Source organism: Catharus ustulatus, chromosome 5 (genome assembly GCF_009819885.2).
Source record: "Catharus ustulatus isolate bCatUst1 chromosome 5, bCatUst1.pri.v2, whole genome shotgun sequence".
NCBI classification, from domain to species: Eukaryota; Metazoa; Chordata; class Aves; order Passeriformes; family Turdidae; genus Catharus; species Catharus ustulatus.
In genome coordinates, this window is record NC_046225.1 from 31,790,599 (window position 1) to 31,810,327 (window position 19,729).

Genomic DNA, 19,729 nt, shown 5'->3' on the forward strand with positions numbered 1-19,729 from the left:
CAGATAATGTGACTCTCTGACACTATTTCAGTGCTGAGTGGGACTATTTTTTCATGCTGTTTTAGATGTTGCACAAGATTCCTCTAGAAATGATTTTTTTGTTTGTTTGTTTGATGTACTGTGTATGCATGTCTGCATAGCATGTAGTACAATGTAGGTGCTCAGATTAGCTCAGGTAGTGTAGGCAAAACGTAGAGGTTAAACAGTGTAAAGCACCATTTAACTAATTAGCCCCACTTCTGTAAGATCTAAGCATAGGAAGAAAAAATCTAGAAGTATAATCACAATCACAGTGGAACATAAGGGTGAATGCTTTGTCAAAGTAACTGGTAATGATGTGCTGTATCACATCTTTGCAAGTTTCGTTAATGAGTTAATCAGCCAACCCTAAATATAAAAAAAAAAATAAAATTTGAAACTTGATGTATTTTGAAAATGCATCAAGTTATTGAAGATTAAAGCAATTGACAAAGGAGAGGCAAGGAATGTTCATACTATGTTTTCAATGCTTGCTCATTTTACTTTATAATTTTAAAAGCTCTCCTTGCTGCTTTATTATTGAATAAGTTCTTCTCTTAATTAAATAAGTCATATAATCAGGAAAAACAGCTGTTCACTAGGACGACCTAATTAAGAGGATCTTACTGCTTTTCTGATTTGTGTTACTAATAATGTTTTTTAAAATGGTCCTTGAATACGTTCCAAATAATTTTTTTCTGTTACTTTTACAGTCATTGAAAAATAGGGCATGCAGATAGGAAGGTGTGTGATCTGAGTACTGGACCATTTCTAAATACAAGTAAAGCCTAACAGATTAATGGATGGTTATCTCAATGAGTGTCATAAAGTCTGCAAGATGTTGCAAGAAGTTAGACTGTGGCTGAAAGTACTGCTAAAATGTCACCAAAAGAACCACACGAAGCCATCCCTTGCTGTAGGTCTGTGGTTTAGTCTGGAACAGTTCTGGGTGGAAGTTGTTACAGGTGCAGAGATCTATCATTATTCCTATGAGGAGCAGAAGCTGTTAGACCTGTGACAGCATAGGAAACTGTGTCAGGGTTGCAGATAGTCTGTAGCTGCCAGATAAGTTTGGCCATATTGAAACCCCCAGACTCAACCAGTCTAGTAATAAAACAAGTCCTGGATAAGGTGAGGATAGGTTAGATTCAAACCTAAACAAGGGACCCCCAGCCAATTCCATTTGATCCTCAATTGCAGACCCATCACTGGCCAGAGATCTGGGTGGTACAGAGATCCCAACCAATCTGCTGTCCAAGCCCAGGAAATTTGAACCCCCGATATATAGGAATGTTCCTAACGATAAAGCACGCTGTTTGTTGATGGCCCTCAGTGAGTCCTGGCATGTTTCTGTCTCCAACCCATGACTGCAAGTGATAAAACTGTCTTTATTAGTGTTACATTTAGTCATGGGTTTGTGTAAGATATTCCTCTCAGCTGAGTTATGCTAAAATTTTTTGTTAGATAATTTACTTGCAAATCAGGTTCTGCTCTCTGGAGGACAGGGAGCTTAGGCTGGGTATGACAGGCTGTAGTACAGCTCTGTGCTGCGGTGCTGGCCATGCTGGAGTGACAAGGTGTAGGCTGACCTGTGCAGGGTAAAGGTAATATACTCCCAGCTGCATGATTTCAGACAGAGAGATATATAAGCAATAAACAGGACTGAACATCTGACTTTCTCAAAATAAGATACATGGCAGATCACCAGTGACTGCTTGGAAAATTACAGTTTATTCCTTTAAAATTGTACAGTAATTTCACGATTACAAGCCGCACGGAGTATAAGCCTCATTTCCGGTGTATCAGCAACATTGATGTCTTTGTCAATAAAAAAAACCGCACCTGATTATTAGCCACACTTTCGTTCATGGCGAACTTTCACAAAGTCGTCATGTAGTAACAGAATCGTGGGATCACCGGGCCTTACTGGCAGGTGCTGACCTTGGAAACATTATTTCCAAGTGAAAAAAGACACAGACCATAGCTGTGGTAGCGTACCCTGCAAATTTTATTTACAAGCTGAAAAAGACACGAACAATAGTGTGGTCATTTTGCGAGCATTCCCAACGGATCTGTGTTGCCTTTAAACAACCGCTCAGCCGCGCGGGCACAGCCCAGCCAGCCACGCAGCTGCACAAGACTGAAAACACTTTAAAAAGTACAGAGAAATATCACACACTTTTATCAAACTGCTGAGGTAAACTCGCCGAGGTAACTCACTCCGATAAGACCCCTCGCCTCTCAGTAACGCCGCCATCCACAGGCAGCAATAAGCTGTTCTCTGATTGGTTCATCGTCGGAACAACGGGAAACCATGGATTTCAAACCATTTTTGCTCGGGACAGGACCGGCATGGTACCAGGTAAGGGCAGATATCACATTTTTGTTAATATATTAGCCGCCCCAGATTACTGGTCGCACTTCCGGGTTTCCACCAAAACTTTGGTCAAAATGGTGCGGCTTGTAATCGTGAAATTACTGTAGTATGAAACCTTCTTCAGAAGTTCACTTTCATATCTTCTTCTGTACTTTCTCTGCCTCATGAAATCCTCTTTATTCCTTACAACAGTTTTCTTAAGATTAATTCCAGATTTTTATTATCCTTACAAGGTAACCTCAGTCTTTTCTTGTTGCTATTCCCATCCATCTAATATAGGAACTCTGTGCTGAAACCTAGTGTCCTTTTACATGGCGTTAGACAATCTGTTCAGGAGTGATGGTTGGTCCTTCTAGCTCAATTAAAGAAAAACAAGTTGATAAATTGAATCTCAATCTATCAACATTTTAACAAAAAATACTTTTGTCTACCACATTAATTTTATCTCTTTCCAAATCCTGTTACAATTGTTCAAATACAGTTTTACTCAATGACATTTTCTTGGGAACTGGAATATGATTACAGTAATTTCACGACCATAAGGCGCACCGGACTAGAAGGCACGCCCCCGGGAGTTGGCAAATTTCGCAACTTTGTACATTATATAAGGCGCACCAGACTATAAGATGCATTTTTTTTTTTGCAGCGAGGATCTGCCCCCAGGTCCCCCCGTGCGGTTGCTGGCCAAGGCCCTGCCTCAACCCGGCAGCCATGGGCCCTCGGCCCACCTGTACCCAGCAGCCATGGAGCCCCAGGCCCGCTTCCACCCAGTTTGCCACGGCACTGTGGCCCCACCTCCACCCAGCCACCGCAGCCCCCCACGGCTCGCAGCTCACACTTCTGGGTTGGCAAATTTCTGAACTTTGTACATTATATAAGACGCACCAGACTATAAGGTGCACTTCGGGTTTGGGCCAAAATTTTAGTCAAAAGGGTGCTCCTTATAGTCGTGAAATTACTGTAGTTTAATGAAATGTAGAAACGGGATGCTTCCAGCAATACTGATTAAGGGGAAGAGGAGATGATGAATATTCTGTTGTATACAACATTTCTGGTTTGAGAATCTGTGTGAAAACGGTTATGCTAAAAATGGAGAATTACATTTTTAGTTGGGATAAATTATATTGGCTCTGTTAAATTCAGTAGAGTTATACTGATTGAACAAAGCAAGCCTGGCCCTGAAAAAGATTACTTCTCTATGGCTTGCACTGTGGCTCCAAAAAGCAAGCAGCCTCTTCTTATGTTTGATTATCTGCTTCTACATCTAGGAGGTAATACTTTGTTGGACGCTCTAAATTTTGTGTTACTGCAAAGCTGTAATTGTTAGGATAGGTAGAAACAGTCAGAAAGCCAGCCAGGCATATTTGCAAGTAGAGTTCTTAGATTTGAAGAAAATTGATTGACCTAAAGTTTGTATAATGAAATTGAGACAGAATGGTTTTTATTTGGGAGGAGAGAAAGAAGTGAGACAGGGGAGAGAGGCTTCCTGAAGAATATCTGGATTTTGGAGACAAGATAAAGTTACATTTCTGTTATTTAATAGAGTTCCCAGGTTGCTATATATTTGGGGTTCAGGAAACATATCTCTGTCAGCTGGAGAAAATGGAGATTTGGACAAATATACTAGGATCCTAACAGTGAAGAATTGTGTAATAATTTTGTGGAATATGAACTTCTTTTTTTTTTTTTTTTTTTTTTTTTCCTTTTATAAGGAGACTTGCATTTTAATTTTATTCCAAGAATCCTATTTGATTTGTAAAAACATGATAGTTTGATGTGATTCTTTCAGTGGTGTTGTAATGATTTCTTTTGCATCATGGTAATTGTCCTAGCAATGAAAAAGATTTTCAAATGCTCTACAGTGCACAGCCAAACAATATGTAATTGAATGCAACTGTCATTGAAACAGACTGTTTTTCTGACCTGTTGTTTTATTGTGAACATGATGTTTATTTACCATCTTCATTATTGCAGCATTAGCATATAGAGAAGCTGTGCCTATCATCATGTACTTTCCTAACAGATGGCTACTAACTTCTTGAAGGCTTTTTTGTGCTAGCTTAAAATATCCCATGTTGGCATAAAATTTCTTTCCTCAGTGTGGAGTATGATTGACTGGTTGAAATAGATTAATCTGCCTTTCCGCTGGCTTTTGAGCTTGTCTTTGTACTGCAGCAAACCAGATTTTGAGTCTAATTTTACCAAATGATCAAAGCTGATTTTGCTAATAATAAGGTGTGTAAAGTTCCATTAAATTGCATGATTTCTAAGCAAACAGTTCAGGTCGTAGCAATAACTGAATGGCTTTTCTGCCAGGAAAGGTTCAAAAAAATATCCTTTGTATCTGCTCTGCCATAATTGTCCTCTACAGACATTCCAGCCTCGGGATTTAAATTCTTCCTTTTTTCAGTCTTTGAGGCTGGGAGAATTTCCCTAGTCAGCTCTGTGATGAACTGAGCCTCCCCGCCCCCATCATTCTGATACAGACCCATGGTTTGTGAACTCACTGTCTGTTGCTGTAAGTCACGTTTTGTGCATTAATCTGAGTGTGCACGTGAGGAGGATCATTACTGAAGTATTTACAAGCTCCACATCGTTCTTTGTGTTTGAGCTCAATATTCAATTATCACCTTTCCCAATGAGGTCTGATTTGTTTTGGGGTTTTTTTTTAGCCACAGGGTATGTGTATGAACAATCTGCAAAGAGGAAAATACACACTTAGGTCAATATTGAATGACTATAGTTTTAGGCAGATTTTCTTAAATGCTTAAAATAAGATAAAACTCCACATTTATCAGAGCTGGAATTAAAATTTGCAGAGATAAAAGAGAAGGTCTTTTTAGAGTAATTAATTGTTTTGTTATCCAGAAGTATAGTGTATTTTTAACTCTGTCATTGATTTTTAAATTGACATTGATTGCCTCTCATCTTTGGTAAAGGATATCTTGGAATTTTAAAATACCAACCTTTGTTTGGGTGCTGTGCCCTGTCCTTTATTGAATACTACCATGAAGCTTTGATCTATTGTCTTTCAGTTGTTATGCTCTTCTTTGAGCCTTGGGGAACTGTTTTCTTCCGAATTTCAGTTAGCCTACCATGGCCTTCAAAAAAAGTGTTTCTATCTCAGGTTGTTCTGCTTAAAACATACATTTTGTGGTTCTAAATATCCCTCTGGATGGACTTGGGTCATTCCTTATGCTTTATTCAATTTTCCTGAGGGGAAGCTTATATCTAGGAGGTAATCATAGGATCTGAATGGGTAAAATAGACCATGCAGATTATATCTATGGTATTAGCTGAAAAAAAATTATTTACTCTAGAAAAGGGTATGCAATATACTATCTGCTATGCTGAAGTTTTTGTAATGGCTTTGGAAGCAATCCATACTGCTTTTATGTTCACAATGATTTTCTGATACAGTTTCAATCATACATGAATTCTTTCTTTTCTCTGTGGTTCTTGCTTATTTTTTGTTCCATCTATTGTTCCTTTTCGCTGTCTGCTTATTCATAACATGGTCTTTTAGAAGCTGAAATGATTGTGTAAACTGGGGCATTCAGTTTTTACATCTTGTTCCTGCTACTTCCAGCTCATCTATCAACTTTTCAAACCAATGAGGGTTTCCTTTGTGTTTTGGTCCCTTTTGGAGAGACAGTGCTTTGATTCTTTCTTTATACTCATACTATAGTTTCTTTCTCATAGAATAAAACAATGATAATTCCATTATGTGTAATTAAATTATTGCACTGAATACTTACTTCCCTATTCTAAAATTTAAAGTTTTGATAGCACTAATAATAAACCAAGGTATTAAAATAAAATAATATATAAAACCACATTAATACTGGACAGCATTTGAAATCTAAGCACTGAATGGCAAATACTTTCTCATTTTAAATTTTCATCTTTGGACAGAAACCAAGTGTCAAAATTCTCATGAATAAAAATTCAGAAGTATGTTGAGACTCATGGTATCAGTGTTTGGAAATCTACCTGTAAGCAGGTACTATTAGACATTTGTTTCAGTAAGTAATTAGCATTTTGATAATTTTCTTTTTCCAATTTAATTGTCTCTGAATGTAAACAATTATTAGGTTCATTACTTTCTGTTTGAAGATTACTGAAGGAAGAAGATCTTGGCTTAGGAGGACCTAGTCAGCAAGAGTTTCTAAGCATATTTATTCAAATCCCACTGTTTCTGTGTGATTTAATGAGTCAGTTCTTTCATCATGCTCATTTCTGAGCTTTGGCTATAGGATGATATATGCATCACATTTATATGATGAGAGGCAAAGAGTGTATAGTGTTGTGTTTCTTTGATTCTGAAGGACCAGTTATGACCACAGTAAGATAATATCTTACCACGGTAAGATACCTGGTCATCCTCCTTATAGAGTTCATTGACAAAACAGAATAGTGAAATGGTGAAATTGGGAAAGAGAGAAAGGTATGAATGCGTTGTGGCAAAAAGGAATTCTAAGAAGCAGCAGATGTAGTTAATAATGGAGCAGGCAGTTTTGGCTTCCCTCTGACAGGGCACCTACTTCTCATTGCAGTCTTAAGCTTAATTTTGTTGCTGACCAAATCTGCCCCCTAGCTTTTGGAATAAAAGTCTAGGGCACCTTTTTAGTGCTCTGGAAAACAAAGGCAAGCTAGGTTTGTGCCTAGCTATGTTTGAAGAAGTCAAATATGAAATACTTAAACCTTAACTTTAACAAAACCTTCTGGTAATTGTTCCTTCTCGAGAATCTTTATTTACCTTGTTTCTTGGAGTTCACAGTTATTTGCCATCTTAGGAGAATCTCTTTAGAAAAGTGATCACAAAATGGAGCTTCCCCTGTTGTTGCTAAGTAAGCCATAGACTGTTTCTAGAAGGGACCCCATAAACCCAAAAAAGCCCAAATTCGTATAGAAGAGCTTGAAAAGAAATTAATCCTTGCAGTTGGTTCTAATGTCATTAATGAAATAGATTTTTCATATTTCAATAGCTTATGAGTCCTAATCATCATGACTCTTTTTTTTTTACTCTAATAATTGTGAACAGCTTGTGATTCAGTGTTATAAAAACTAATGTCTTCCAGCAATAGCAACATGAATGTAGATTTAGTCTGAGGTGGGAATCCTGCCAAAAAGAATTGCAATTTTTGCATTATCTGCTGGGTCACCATTATATTTAGAAATATGGTCCCTTCTTTTTCCTTCTGCTCCTAAAAGACTAAAGAAAAAAACCCATAAGAATTACAAGAATTTGTCTTTAGACAAAATCTAAATGCTTATTTGTAGCACTTTTTTATTACATGGCATAGGTACTTGCCCTCTTACCTTCGGTGGAATTTCACACAGAAAAGCACAACACTGAAGTTTTTGTGTGTGACATTGTAATACTGATCACAATTGATGAAAATTTATTTTTACCTGGTTATAATTGATCCTGATTTTTCTGGCTGAAAAAATAAAGAAAACCCTCAGATGTGAGTTATGTCCATACTTGAAGATTTGTGTTAGAGACATTTTATCTCTCATTAAGGGAGCCCTGGTTGAATTAAATGAGATTTTTTTTATCTGTTTGGCAGGTTTCATAGTAATTTTAAAAATACAAAATGTTTTTGCTTTTACCATATTATTTGTTGGGATTGTTTGCGTGTATTGTGTGTGTAATTCAGCTTTTAAACCACAGCTCCGTCAGATACTTAGAGTTGCAGTGACTTGACTTTCCCAGCTGGAAGTGGTGCTTTTTATGGTCCTTCACTTTGTGCAGATCAAAATTCCAGTTTTACCAACCTTCCCCAGAAGAAGACATGTACATAAGTACTGATGATTTATCAGGTGTAGAGACTGTTAAACAGAGAGTTATTCACTGTGTTAATCCAAGAGTTCTGTGTTTAAGTAAGTTGTGATGAGAGGTGGTATAAGTTTGTGCCTTGTCAGGGAGGATGTTCAGTTTGAAAGAATAGCAACTGTCTTTGGAAGAGAGTAGAGTGGGTGCATGTTTGTGTCACTGAAGAGTTACAGTGCTATTTAAAGGTCTGTCCTGTGGGTGGAAGGTGGAATAACACCTTTTACCCTGTCATGGATTAACCCTACCAGCTGCAAAGGACTCACACAGCCACTCACTCTTCCCTCTGTCCCCAGCATACAGAGGCAAAGATAGAAAAGACAAAAGTAAGAAAACTCATGGATCAAGGTAAAGGTCTCCAGTATCAGGAAGGTGAGGAGAGGATGGATGGTGATTCTGAAAAGGCATCACCTAGGGTTTTCAAATTTTCTGGTTGTTGGCTTAGAGGGAACATTATTCCATCTATGCCTAAAATCGCTGGCTGATGATGGAAGGAAAGCAGTGTGACAGGACAAATGCATCCCAGGTGTTGGCAGTAGTGACATAAAACATTTTTATTTTTCAGTGGTCCTTTGAGACTGTTGTTGTCTCTGTCACCTTATATGCAGTATTGAAATGGCTTAATACAGAAGGTCACAGTAGTCTACAAATAACAGTCTTTGCAAGATTGTCATCCAGGATTTCAGAAGTAAATTGATGCTTTATTTTTAGGTACATTGTTGAAGGTGAGTTATGAGGCATTAATGCCTTTATTGTAGCAAGTTCAGACAGTATTTAGCCTTCTTTGCACATGGGAAACAATTATTCATGAGTGTCTGGGGAGGTAGTGAGTTGGTTTTTCCTCAACGAGACCATAATTATGTGGAATAGAGCAAGGACTTCCAGTAACTCAAACAGTAAAGCTATTTGGAAAATGCACAGCATTTTTCAGAAATCTTTGCTCAACATGACCCAGCTGTCCAGAGACAGGGCTCCGATGGGAACGTGTTGCCACTCAGGTGTCAGGTTGGAGGGTGGAGCCTGCTCTTACCAGTACTGACCAGCAGCTGTGCGCACTCCTGTGGGAGGTGCGCCTGGAAGGGAAACTCCTGTGTTCTTAGTGACAGGGTCCTGGGAGGTGATGCTTTTAGGAGTAGCAGGGAGGGAGAGGGAGAGACTAAAAGCTACCTGCTTTCCCTGACAGAGGCTGGACAGGCAGACTGGATCCATGACACAGAGGATTGATTCCCTTTCCTCTCTCTGCCTGGGTGAACACAGTGACTTAAGGGATAGGGGGCAATGGTGACGGGTTCCTACCTGGTGTAGCCAATATGGCTCCTCTGTGATTGCCCCACCTTCCCAGGTGCCCTCCCTAAACAGGTATGAGGCTCTGCAAGTGAAACTGAACAATAACAAGGACAGTGGTTCATCCAGTATCTGCATCAAAACTGCTTCCATAAAGAAAAAAGCTGGGTCATTTCCATAGGAGAGTCCCCTCTGAAGAGAACAGAAGGTACCTTATGCCAGCCAGCCCTGTCTCCCTGGGGCTCAGGTTTAAGACATGAAGAGAAAGATTCCTGCCCTGAATACTGCCTTTTATTGCTTATCCTTGATTGATTTTTTTCATATAGGCAGTAATGAAGTTGCAACAAGAAGTCTGAGCGAGTCCCTGAAGACTGTCCCTGGTCCCTGAAGTCTCTCTGAGAGCAGCCAAGAGACTTCAGGGACTTGAGACAGCTGGTTGAGGGATCAGGAGCACAAGTGGTGTTTTCCTCTATCCTTCCAGGTGCAGAGAAGATGAGGGAAGAAACAGAAAAACCCAGCAAGCCAGCAGATCAATACTGACTCTAAGCCTGGTGTCACCCATAGAATTCTGATTTTGGGTTTTTTTTTTTATTCACGGGTCTGTTGGCTTGACGTCAAGTCCGCTAGGACTGTGGAGGTTCCGTTGTCTGGAAATTAGCAAAGGTGACACCCATCTACAAGAGTTGGAAGGATAACCTGGCCTGTCAGCCAAACCTTGGTGCTGGGGAAGGTCATCTTGAATGCTGTCACAAGGTACATGCAGGTCAAACAGGTGATCAGGCCCAGCCAGCACAGATTTGTGAAAGGCAGGATTGCTGATCCGGCCTGATTTTCTATGGCAAGACAACCCGCCTGGTGGATGACGGAAAGGCTATGAATCTTGTTTACCTGGCTTTAGTAAAACCTTTGACACCATTTTCTGCAGCATTCCCCTGGAGAAACTGCCTGATTGTGGCTTAGAGGAATAAAAACCTGGCTGGATGATCAGGCCTAGAGAGCAGTGGTGAATGGAGTTCCGTCCAGCTGGCAGCCAGTCACAAGTGGTGTCTCCCAAGACACAGTGTTGGGGCCAGCCCTGTTTGATGTATTTATCAACCACCTGGACAAGAGGATCAAGTGCACTCTTGGGCAGTTTGCAGAGGACACCAAGTTGTGTGAGTGTGTTGATCTGTTGGAGGGATGGAAGGCTCCACAGAAGGGTCTGGATAGTCTGGATGGATGAGCTTTACAGGTTGGGGGAAGAGCAGCTGAAAACCTGCCCCATGGAAAAGGATATGGGGGTGTGCCGGTCAACAGCCACCTGAACATGAGCCAGTGTGTGAGCAGGTGGCCAAGAAGGCCAGTGGCATTCTGACCTGTATGGAAATGATGTGACCAGCAGTACCAGGGCAGTGATTGTCCCCCTATACGCAACACTGGTGAGGCCACACCTCAAATCCTGTGTTCAGTTCTGGGTTCCTCAATATAGGAAGGACACTGAGGTGCTGGAGCATGTCCAGAGAAGGGAAATGGAGTTGGGGAAGGGTCTGGAGCACAAGTCTTGCGAGGACCAATTGAGGAACTGGGAATATTTAGCATGGCGCAGAGGAGACTCAGGAGAGACCTTATTGCTCTCTCCAGCTGCCTGGAAGGAGGGTGTAGCAATGTAGCACTGTGGAAGTTGGTCACCTCTCAGATAACAAGCAATAAAAGAGGAAACGGCCTGAAGTTAGGATAGGGGATATTTAGACTAGATGTTAAGAAAAATTTCTTCATGGGAGGGATTGAGAGGCATTGGAACAATTGTCCCAGGGAAGCTGTTGAGTAAGTAATGTGGATGTCTTTAAAAGATGTTGAAATGTGGTACATGGGGATATGGTGTAGTAATGGATTTTGCAGTGCCAGGTTAATGGTTGGGCTCTGATCTTAAAGGTCTTTTCCACTCAAAACAATTATATGATACTGTAATGATTTGTAGTTAGAATGGAAAAGGTTTGATTGTCTTGTACTCTAGCCCTGTAAAACCTGCAGCACCCTTTTATAAAGAGGTGTTGTTCATCAAGTTTTTTAATCACTTGTATTTTTTCACCTGAGGCAAAATTCTGACCTAATTAAAGTTAATAGGTGAAAACTTAAGACTGGCAGACTCAGGATTTCTCTCATCCTGTTTAGGTGCTTTTAATTGGAGTATAGGAATAATTAGGGTTTGAGAGATGAGTGGCAGCATAGATACATAGGCAAAGCCATGAAAAGAAGATAGCAATGAGAAGTAACAGGCATAAAGGGATAATATTTCTTTTAAAAAAAGAAATAAATTTAAAAATAAAGATATAATAACTTTGAAAAATAAAAATATATTACTAGTTCAAATCCAGGAAATTTTAAAAATAAACCAACTTATTTTTGCTCTCATATGAATTATATTCCAGGATTATTGCACTAAATGGCTGGGCAAAATTAGCATCAATTACACTGTGATTTCTATCTATAAGCAGGTCAGGTGTCTCTAGAAGGATGCATCTCTTGTTCAAGGTGACTCTGCAAACCAAAGAATGCATAAGTGATAAGTGTGAATTAATCAGAAATTAATATTTCCTTATAGTACCTTGGGTTTAGAGCTTAGGCACTAGTATACCCTGTAGTCTCAAAGAAAAGAATACCCCAGAAGAGCCAGCTGTTTTGCACAGGCTGTCATGGTCAGTCACATTCATCAAGTGGCTTAAATTGTCTCCAATGATAAAAAGTGAATGATCAGCATGTTATTTACGCCTTTGAGGTTACTCTTCCTGCAACATGACTGCAAGTGTCATCCAGAAGGACCAGTTTTGCTGAGTCCTACAAAGCAGGAATTAAAATAATGCTTTGTTTGATCCAGGAGGGTTTTAAAGTAAATGGACTTCTTACTGCTCTTGATAGATTTGAGTTCAGTTTTGACTTTGTATTTCCACAAACGGAAAGTTATTTAAAGTATTTTGCATAAAAGCTCAGTGAGTCTTGACCTCAGAGACAGTTTATTTTTAACATAACAAAACATTATATATTTCCATAATGCTATGTGTGGCCATAATTTCTCGTTTTTTGAATTGCAGCTGCTATTGATGTCTGTCATCACTGTTCCTTGCAACATAAATTTAAGAATAAGTTTGTGAATTGTATTTATGAATTTATCATCTAGGAGTGTTCACTACATATCTGATGCTTTCTTTTTGTTGGTTTTTTTCTAGCGTAAGTTTTATATTACTGATTGATAATGCTAAAAAATTATCTCCATAGCGGAGTACAGTAATTTCATGATTATAAGCCGCACCTGATTATAAGGCGCACTTCTAGGTGTCAGCAACTTTTCATTCTTTGTCCATATATAAGCCGCACATTACAACACAGAGTGTGATAAAAGGTATCTATTCTATCACCATCTGTCGAGGTTGGGGGCAGTGATCCTTATCTCCCCGGTAGACATTCTGCTAATGAGCTATTCATTGAAACCAGGTGGGGCATTGTTCTTTATCTTTTCACAACCCATCCTTCCTCCAGCGAGTCATTTTCTGCTAATGGCCCATTGAGTCCCACTGTGTGACTGATAAAACTACTTCATTCCATTAAAAGTTGCTCCAGCCAGGGGGAAAAGCCCAACATTTCTTACCAAAATAAAAACAGAGGTTTTGGGACACTAAAGGAGCCCCTTTCTTCACTAGAGGACTCTAGAGGAAAACCAGATTTCTCCACATCACCACTGGACCTTCGGAGGGAAACTGCACCTTCTGCAGGAGCACTGCTCCAACTGAATCACATCTGTCACTGCAAGAGGACTGCAACCACCATTTAATGGGACTGCTCCCAACACCCTGCCTGACGGGGTGTCAGGTTGTACTCTGACTTTGTCAGGGTTTGGAGTTTGTTTCTTTGTAGTACCGTATTTCTGTTTTAATTTCCCTAGTAAAGAACTGTTATTCCTAATTCCCATATCTTTGCCTGAAAACCCCTTAATTTCATAATTATAATAATTTGGAAGGAGAGGGTTTACATTCTCCATTTCAAAGAGAAGTTCCTGCCTTTCTCAGCAGACACCTGTCCTCCAAACTAAAACAGCAACTTTTTGTTCTTTGTCCATGTATGAGCTACACCTATTTATAAGCCGCACTTTGGGTTCGGACCAAAATTTTAGTCAAAATGGTGCGGCTTATAATCATGAAATTACTGTATATATTTTGCCTGGTATTTATGTGATCAGACACTTTTCAGACATACAGTAATTTCACGAATACAAGCCGCACCATTTTGAATAAGATTTTGCTCCCAAACCGGAAATGCGGCTAATACTCAGGAGCGGCTAATATGTGAATAATTTTCTGACATTTACAACCTCAGAAGTGCCAGCCAGAGTGCCAAGCCGAGCAGCTGCAAAGCCGGCATTTCGTGATTGTTACAAATTGTTACTCTGTTGCACCGTGGGTGGAGCCTGGCTGCCTGCAGGTAGCACGGGGGGTGGGGAGAGAGGAGGGAGAGCTCTCTCCTTCCCTCCTCTGCCGCGGCCCAGGGAGGCGGCCGGGGCCCCGCGCCGCCATTGCCGCGGCTCGGGGAGGAGGCAGGGTGCTCTGTCCCTGCCCACCTCTGCCACCGCGGGAGCGAGGGGGGCTCTGTCCCTGCCTGCCACCACGGGGCGGCGCCGGGCCATGGTGACCGAGCCCAGTGGCAGCGGTGGCGGGCCCCCAGCGGCCCCGCCAAGCGGCAGCGCCGGGCTGGGCCACCTGGCCCCGTGGGCAGCCCAGAGCGGGCTGAGCCTGCACAGCCCAAGCCGAGCCAGTAAATCTCACCCTGCCGCAGTTCTGTTACTATTTGGCAGCTGTATTGCACGCGGGTCCTCGCTGCGAACGACAGAACGGCTTATACTTGGGTGCGGCTTATTTATGGACAAAAAACGAAATATTTGCCAACACCCAGAGATGCAGACTTGTATTCATGAATTTACTGTACATTTCTCATAAATCTATACATTATAGGGTTTTAAATAATTTTTTAAAATAAATTTTCCCACTAATTTTCTGTCTTTCTTCTTTCTAGTCTGCTCCCAGTTTTCAAGAGGAGTCTTTGCTATTTTTGGATTCTATGACAAGAAGTCTGTAAATACTATAACATCATTCTGTGGGACTCTTCATGTCTCCTTCATAACTCCCAGCTTCCCAACAGATGGAACACATCCCTTTGTCATTCAGATGAGACCTGACCTCAAGGGAGCTCTCCTTAGCTTGATTGAATACTATCAGTGGACCAAGTTTGCATATTTGTATGACAGTGACAGAGGTAAGGTGTGGTACTTTTTACCTGCACCCTGTTTGGCAGCTGTATCTTGTTGAAATCTGGAATTCATATAAGATAAGTAAATAACTGAAGAAATATTTACCTCCAACAAGTGTAATTGAATCAAGTGTTTCTTGAATTTAGAAATGAGCTTTTGGGGCAGCAACAAAATTTTTTAAATGAGAAATAAATTATTATGATATGCATTAATAGAATTGCAACTGTGAAGCAATGTGACATTAGTCACATGCTGTAAAACAGTTTCTATGTAAATTTTTTTCTTTTTTTGTTAAAGAAATATCTAAGGAGAAAAAAAATCTGAGCATGAAGGGCTATCTGCTACCACAGATTCACTCCACATATTCAAAATCCATAGTTGAGTACCAAGCAAGTATTAAATCATAGATGCAGTCCGTCCCTACTTCTTTGGAGACTACTTTTGATACTGAGTTCCTCACCTGTGCTGAACTTAGATTTTATTGTTGATGTTGATAAATCTAGATTCATTGCTTAGCATGGATTAACTCCATCATACAGCCTTCTCATGCCCTTTTGTGGCTGTAGTAGTAATAATATAACAGTTTATGAACTTGAAAATATCACTGGCAAACTGTGGTATATCATGGTATATCAATTAGTTTTCTGAGAAGAAGCAGCTTTATCCAGAAAAGGTGGGGTTTTTGAGTGCTTATTCTGGAATTCCATTATCATTTCATTTTCATGTTGTCCTCACCTAGTAGTCCTTGGCTTTCTTCTATTCTTACCTGTTCTCTTTAAAGAGGCCATTTTGTGGCTTGTCTGCATGTTCATTGGTCAGAGTTAAATATGTAATGCATTTTAAGTTTTAAAATGCTAATGAAGGTAAAGCATGGTTATACCTCCATGGTTCATTGAGTAATGGGGTGACTAAATTCCCTGCATTCTGATGCCATTTTGTACGTGATGTTCAGAAGCTGAAGGGGCCTCCTCAAGAGAGTTCTGTATCACTTTTGAAAGCTCTCAAATTAGAAGTACTAATCCTGGTATGTGGCCTCCAAAGGTAATGTCACATGGAACAATGAATTCTGAGCTAATTTCTCTGGCAGTTCCTTTTCAAATTCAGATTAGAATCAGAAACATCCCTGGTCATTTAGAAAGAACAGATGTAAAACTACTTTCTTAGCCAGAACTCTGTCAATCATCTAGCAGTGGGCAGAATGTGATTTATATTTTGGAAATACTGAAAAACACCTAGTTCTTGTGAGCTTCACTGTCTGGATCTGACCAGGAATAACAGTATGAGATTGTTCTTTCTAGCCACCCTTTGCTTCTTCCTTTTTTTCTTACCTGTTAGTTTTAATTGTGGCAAGGCACCCCAGTGATAACAAGCTCCAAGGCATGAAGTGGAGTAAATTGTTGCTCCTCAGTGCTTCCCACAGATTGCGTGAGGTCAACCTGCTGAGTCAAGCAGTTTGCAGCCAACTATATTGGCATCAAATCATAGATATACAAGTCCACAGTTCCTTTAAGCGCTTTTGCCTGTTAATGTAGTGACAGTGATGTATATTTAAGGAATGATACAGAATTGAAGTTGTTTCCACCTTCAGGAGTGAGATTAAAAAGGCAGAAAACTAACTCTCTGTGGAAGCTATGAAAGCTAGTAAGAATTAGTTTGATGACTTATTTGTAAAGAATCATTTATTGCTAGTGTTAGAGCACTTCTGTGGTTAGGGCCTGACTGGCTGGAGTACAGGACAATTTCCTGGCATTCCTGTCCATAAGGAGTGAGGCCATTCAGTGTAGATGTGCCAAAGCTATTACTGTCTTAATTCAGTAGTTATTCTCATGTAATGTGGAACAGTGTGCTTTACCATCCTTACCTCCTCTCTGCCATTACTGATGGTGAGTTTTGGAAACAGCAATAGCATTATTATAAGAGTCTATATGTAAAAGAATTGCTAAGTTATTCAGCCTCTGTACAGTCTTCCTTTGCTAAGCTCACTGAGTTAAGAGTTTGTCCTGAACCTCTTTTGGTTATCATGACACATGAGTTTCCCAAGCAGAAGTGCTCCTGCAGGTTAAAAAATAGCAACTGAAGTTGCTGGAATTTTCTCCTCTGCAGAGTCTCCCATTTTAGTTGCTAATCTCCAGAAAATTTCGCTTTCACAGAAGTTTTGCTGCAAATGCTTTCCGTTTGGTTGTTTTTGTTTCTGTTTGGGTTTTTTTTTTTTGCGATTTTGCAATGTCTTACCACTTTCAGAATAAACTAAGCTGTATGGGGATGACAAATCTGCCACCCAAAAAAACCCCCAAGCAATCCAGGCAGTCATTTGATATCTCTGTAGAGAGTACCTCAAGAAAAGAGAAACCCTAGGAAAAATAGAAGATCAGAGGAATAAAATATAGGAGCCCTTTGCAATGGGTGTTATTAGTGTTAATAGTCCTTATTAAAGGGTGCCTAATTGAGATTGTTTAACTCAGAGCAGATATAGACAGGTTGGAGGACCTGAAATCTACTAAATGAGATTTGAAACAATTATTCAGAATAAATGTGTTTCAGTTTGACTGATTTGTCTTTTTAAAAAATTTTCATTCATCGTTTCGAACAGTATTTTGAGGTTTAAACATACTTCAGTGCTTTTTAGTGTTTTAAGATACTCCCTGCATTTCTCAGTTTGCTTACATTACTTATCTTTCCCTTTTAACACAAGTTCTCCTTTAGCATAATGCAAGATTCACCTCTAGCATTTGAAATAGTTTATGTGTACTGGTGGACTGTACTTATCTGTGATTTTAAAATAAATAGTCTTTATATGACATACAAAGCTTAATATCAGTCTCTCTTAAAGAGACTTGGAAAACCAGAATTATGTGAGATAATAATTCAATTTATGCTTTTGGAAACCGGCCATTTTCTACCTTTGCTGATGACCAGTCTTGTGCAGTGCTGTATGTCATTAGCATTTTCACTGGTGAAGCTGAATTGGTAAACATTGACCAACCTTAATTTAATATTATACCTACAGACTGTAACACAAAATAATTCTTAGTGCTCTCCTTCTGTGTTTATGGACATAACCACTATTATTTCTCATGAGAGTCATACCTGAAGTTCCCTTTAAATACCACATCAGAATTTGTCTCAAATAAATGACTCCCAATGTTTGGTGGTTTCAGGAGAGAAGAATGTGCAAAAATGTAAATTCACTCATAAGAAAGTCTATTTTCTTTTTTTTTTATTTTCCTGTAATAGTATCTGGTATCCCTAAAACAGCTCTCTAGAATCACGTAGAATTCTCTGGTAGGAATTGAAACATGGTAAGTCTCATTCTTGTACTGCTAGAAATCATTAAAATTGTAGTTTTGTATAGCAGGAATTAATTTCATATTCAGGGATGTGCCTGCAGGCAAGAGAAATAGTAAATCCATTACCTTCACTGCTGAACATGGGAATCCTGTCACAGACTCCAGTGAGTTCTGGGTTTAAAACATCAGTATTTAAGTACCCAGTACTGCTCAAGTGCTAGGAACAAAAGAAGCTGATCAATTGCTTTTGTTTAAGCATCTGATCCTTTAATAAAGCTGATCATTTTTTTAATAAGTCACTGATCCTTTTGCTCTAATTGGATCCCTCCTCTCCTCGAAGGTCTCTTCCCCATTATGTGTAATTCCAGCAATGGATCAGTGAAACCAGCAAAATCCAGTTCTGAAGAAGGTAGAGCAAAACTCGAAGACTGTACTTACTAGGCTTTGCCTTGATGCCTTGCAGTGATGCAAATGGAAATTTCATACAATAATAATTGATTTGGCCCACATATATCATAGTTTCTGACTTCTACCTACTTGTGACAGGTCAAACAAGTTACAGGAGATGTTAAATATGTAATCTCACAAATCACATTGCAAAAGCTTGTTAATTCCTGAAGCTTTGTCAGTCATATCTTCTGTTTTCTCCTGTGCTTCACTAGGCTTATCAACATTGCAAGCTGTGCTGGATTCTGCTGCTGAAAAGAAATGGCAAGTGACTGCTATCAATGTAGGAAATATTAACAATGAGAGAAAAGATGAAACTTACCGTTCACTGTTCCAAGATCTAGAGGTGAAAAAGGAAAGACGAGTGATTTTGGACTGCGAGCGCGATAAAGTCAATGACATTGTTGATCAGGTTTGCTATTCTCCTTTCTTCAATGACAGCAGATAGCAGTATTCTATAAGTAAATGTAATGAGTTCATTTGTTTTTATGGTATCTTTGTGGTTATTATGAATCATTTGACAGTGACTGGTTTGTATTGAGGACCACATATGTGCCAGGCAGAAAGTGAACATGCAAATCCTGTAATCCCTCCATTTGCTCAAAAGGAAGCTAATTCATTTGGATGATCCTGTATAGTTTTCTATCCTGGTTATTTACAATAAAAACAGTAATTTACAAAATACCTTGTTGAGACTATTTCACAACTTAAGTAGTATACTAAATATATTTAGTATTGAACATGGTCAATACACTATTCTATCTGGTCAAATACAGGTAGTCTTTTTACACCTAGAAGATATTTTCTCTCTGTAATGCATTTTCTGAGAACCTTTCATGTCTTGGTAAGACTGTATCACAGCTTCTCTTTCTCATTTAATGCTCATTGAAATTTGTGTTTTGGAACTCTGTCATTTTTAATTTCCTTGCTTGTCTCTTCATTTTGTGTCACTCTTAAAGTATGTTAACCAAAATTGGATGCTTTTTTACATAGCTAAAGGCCTCCTGAGCTTTAAAAAGAACAGCAAAATCTGTCTTCTCTCCACCCATGCAAATTATTTGCCTAAATGTTTTTTTGTTTTGTTTTTGTTTTTTTTTTTTTTTAGCAACATTATCACAGTGCTCTGATTCAAATTACTGCATTTCTTTGAAATCCACCACAAATCCACCTAGTGTCTAGGAAGGTCTTACTGGCTCTGTACCATA

The 19,729-nt window shown here is 39.4% G+C and overlaps 1 protein-coding gene across 1 annotated transcript in view; it reads left to right on the top strand.

Annotated features, from left to right (window-relative positions):
- Positions 1–19,729, top strand: part of GRIA2 (glutamate ionotropic receptor AMPA type subunit 2) — a 97,613-nt gene that overhangs the window by 32,717 nt on the left and 45,167 nt on the right. The window contains 2 exon segments of the mRNA XM_033060802.2: positions 14,556–14,795; positions 18,740–18,936. Of these exon segments, the coding sequence (XP_032916693.1) occupies positions 14,556–14,795; positions 18,740–18,936 (437 nt within the window).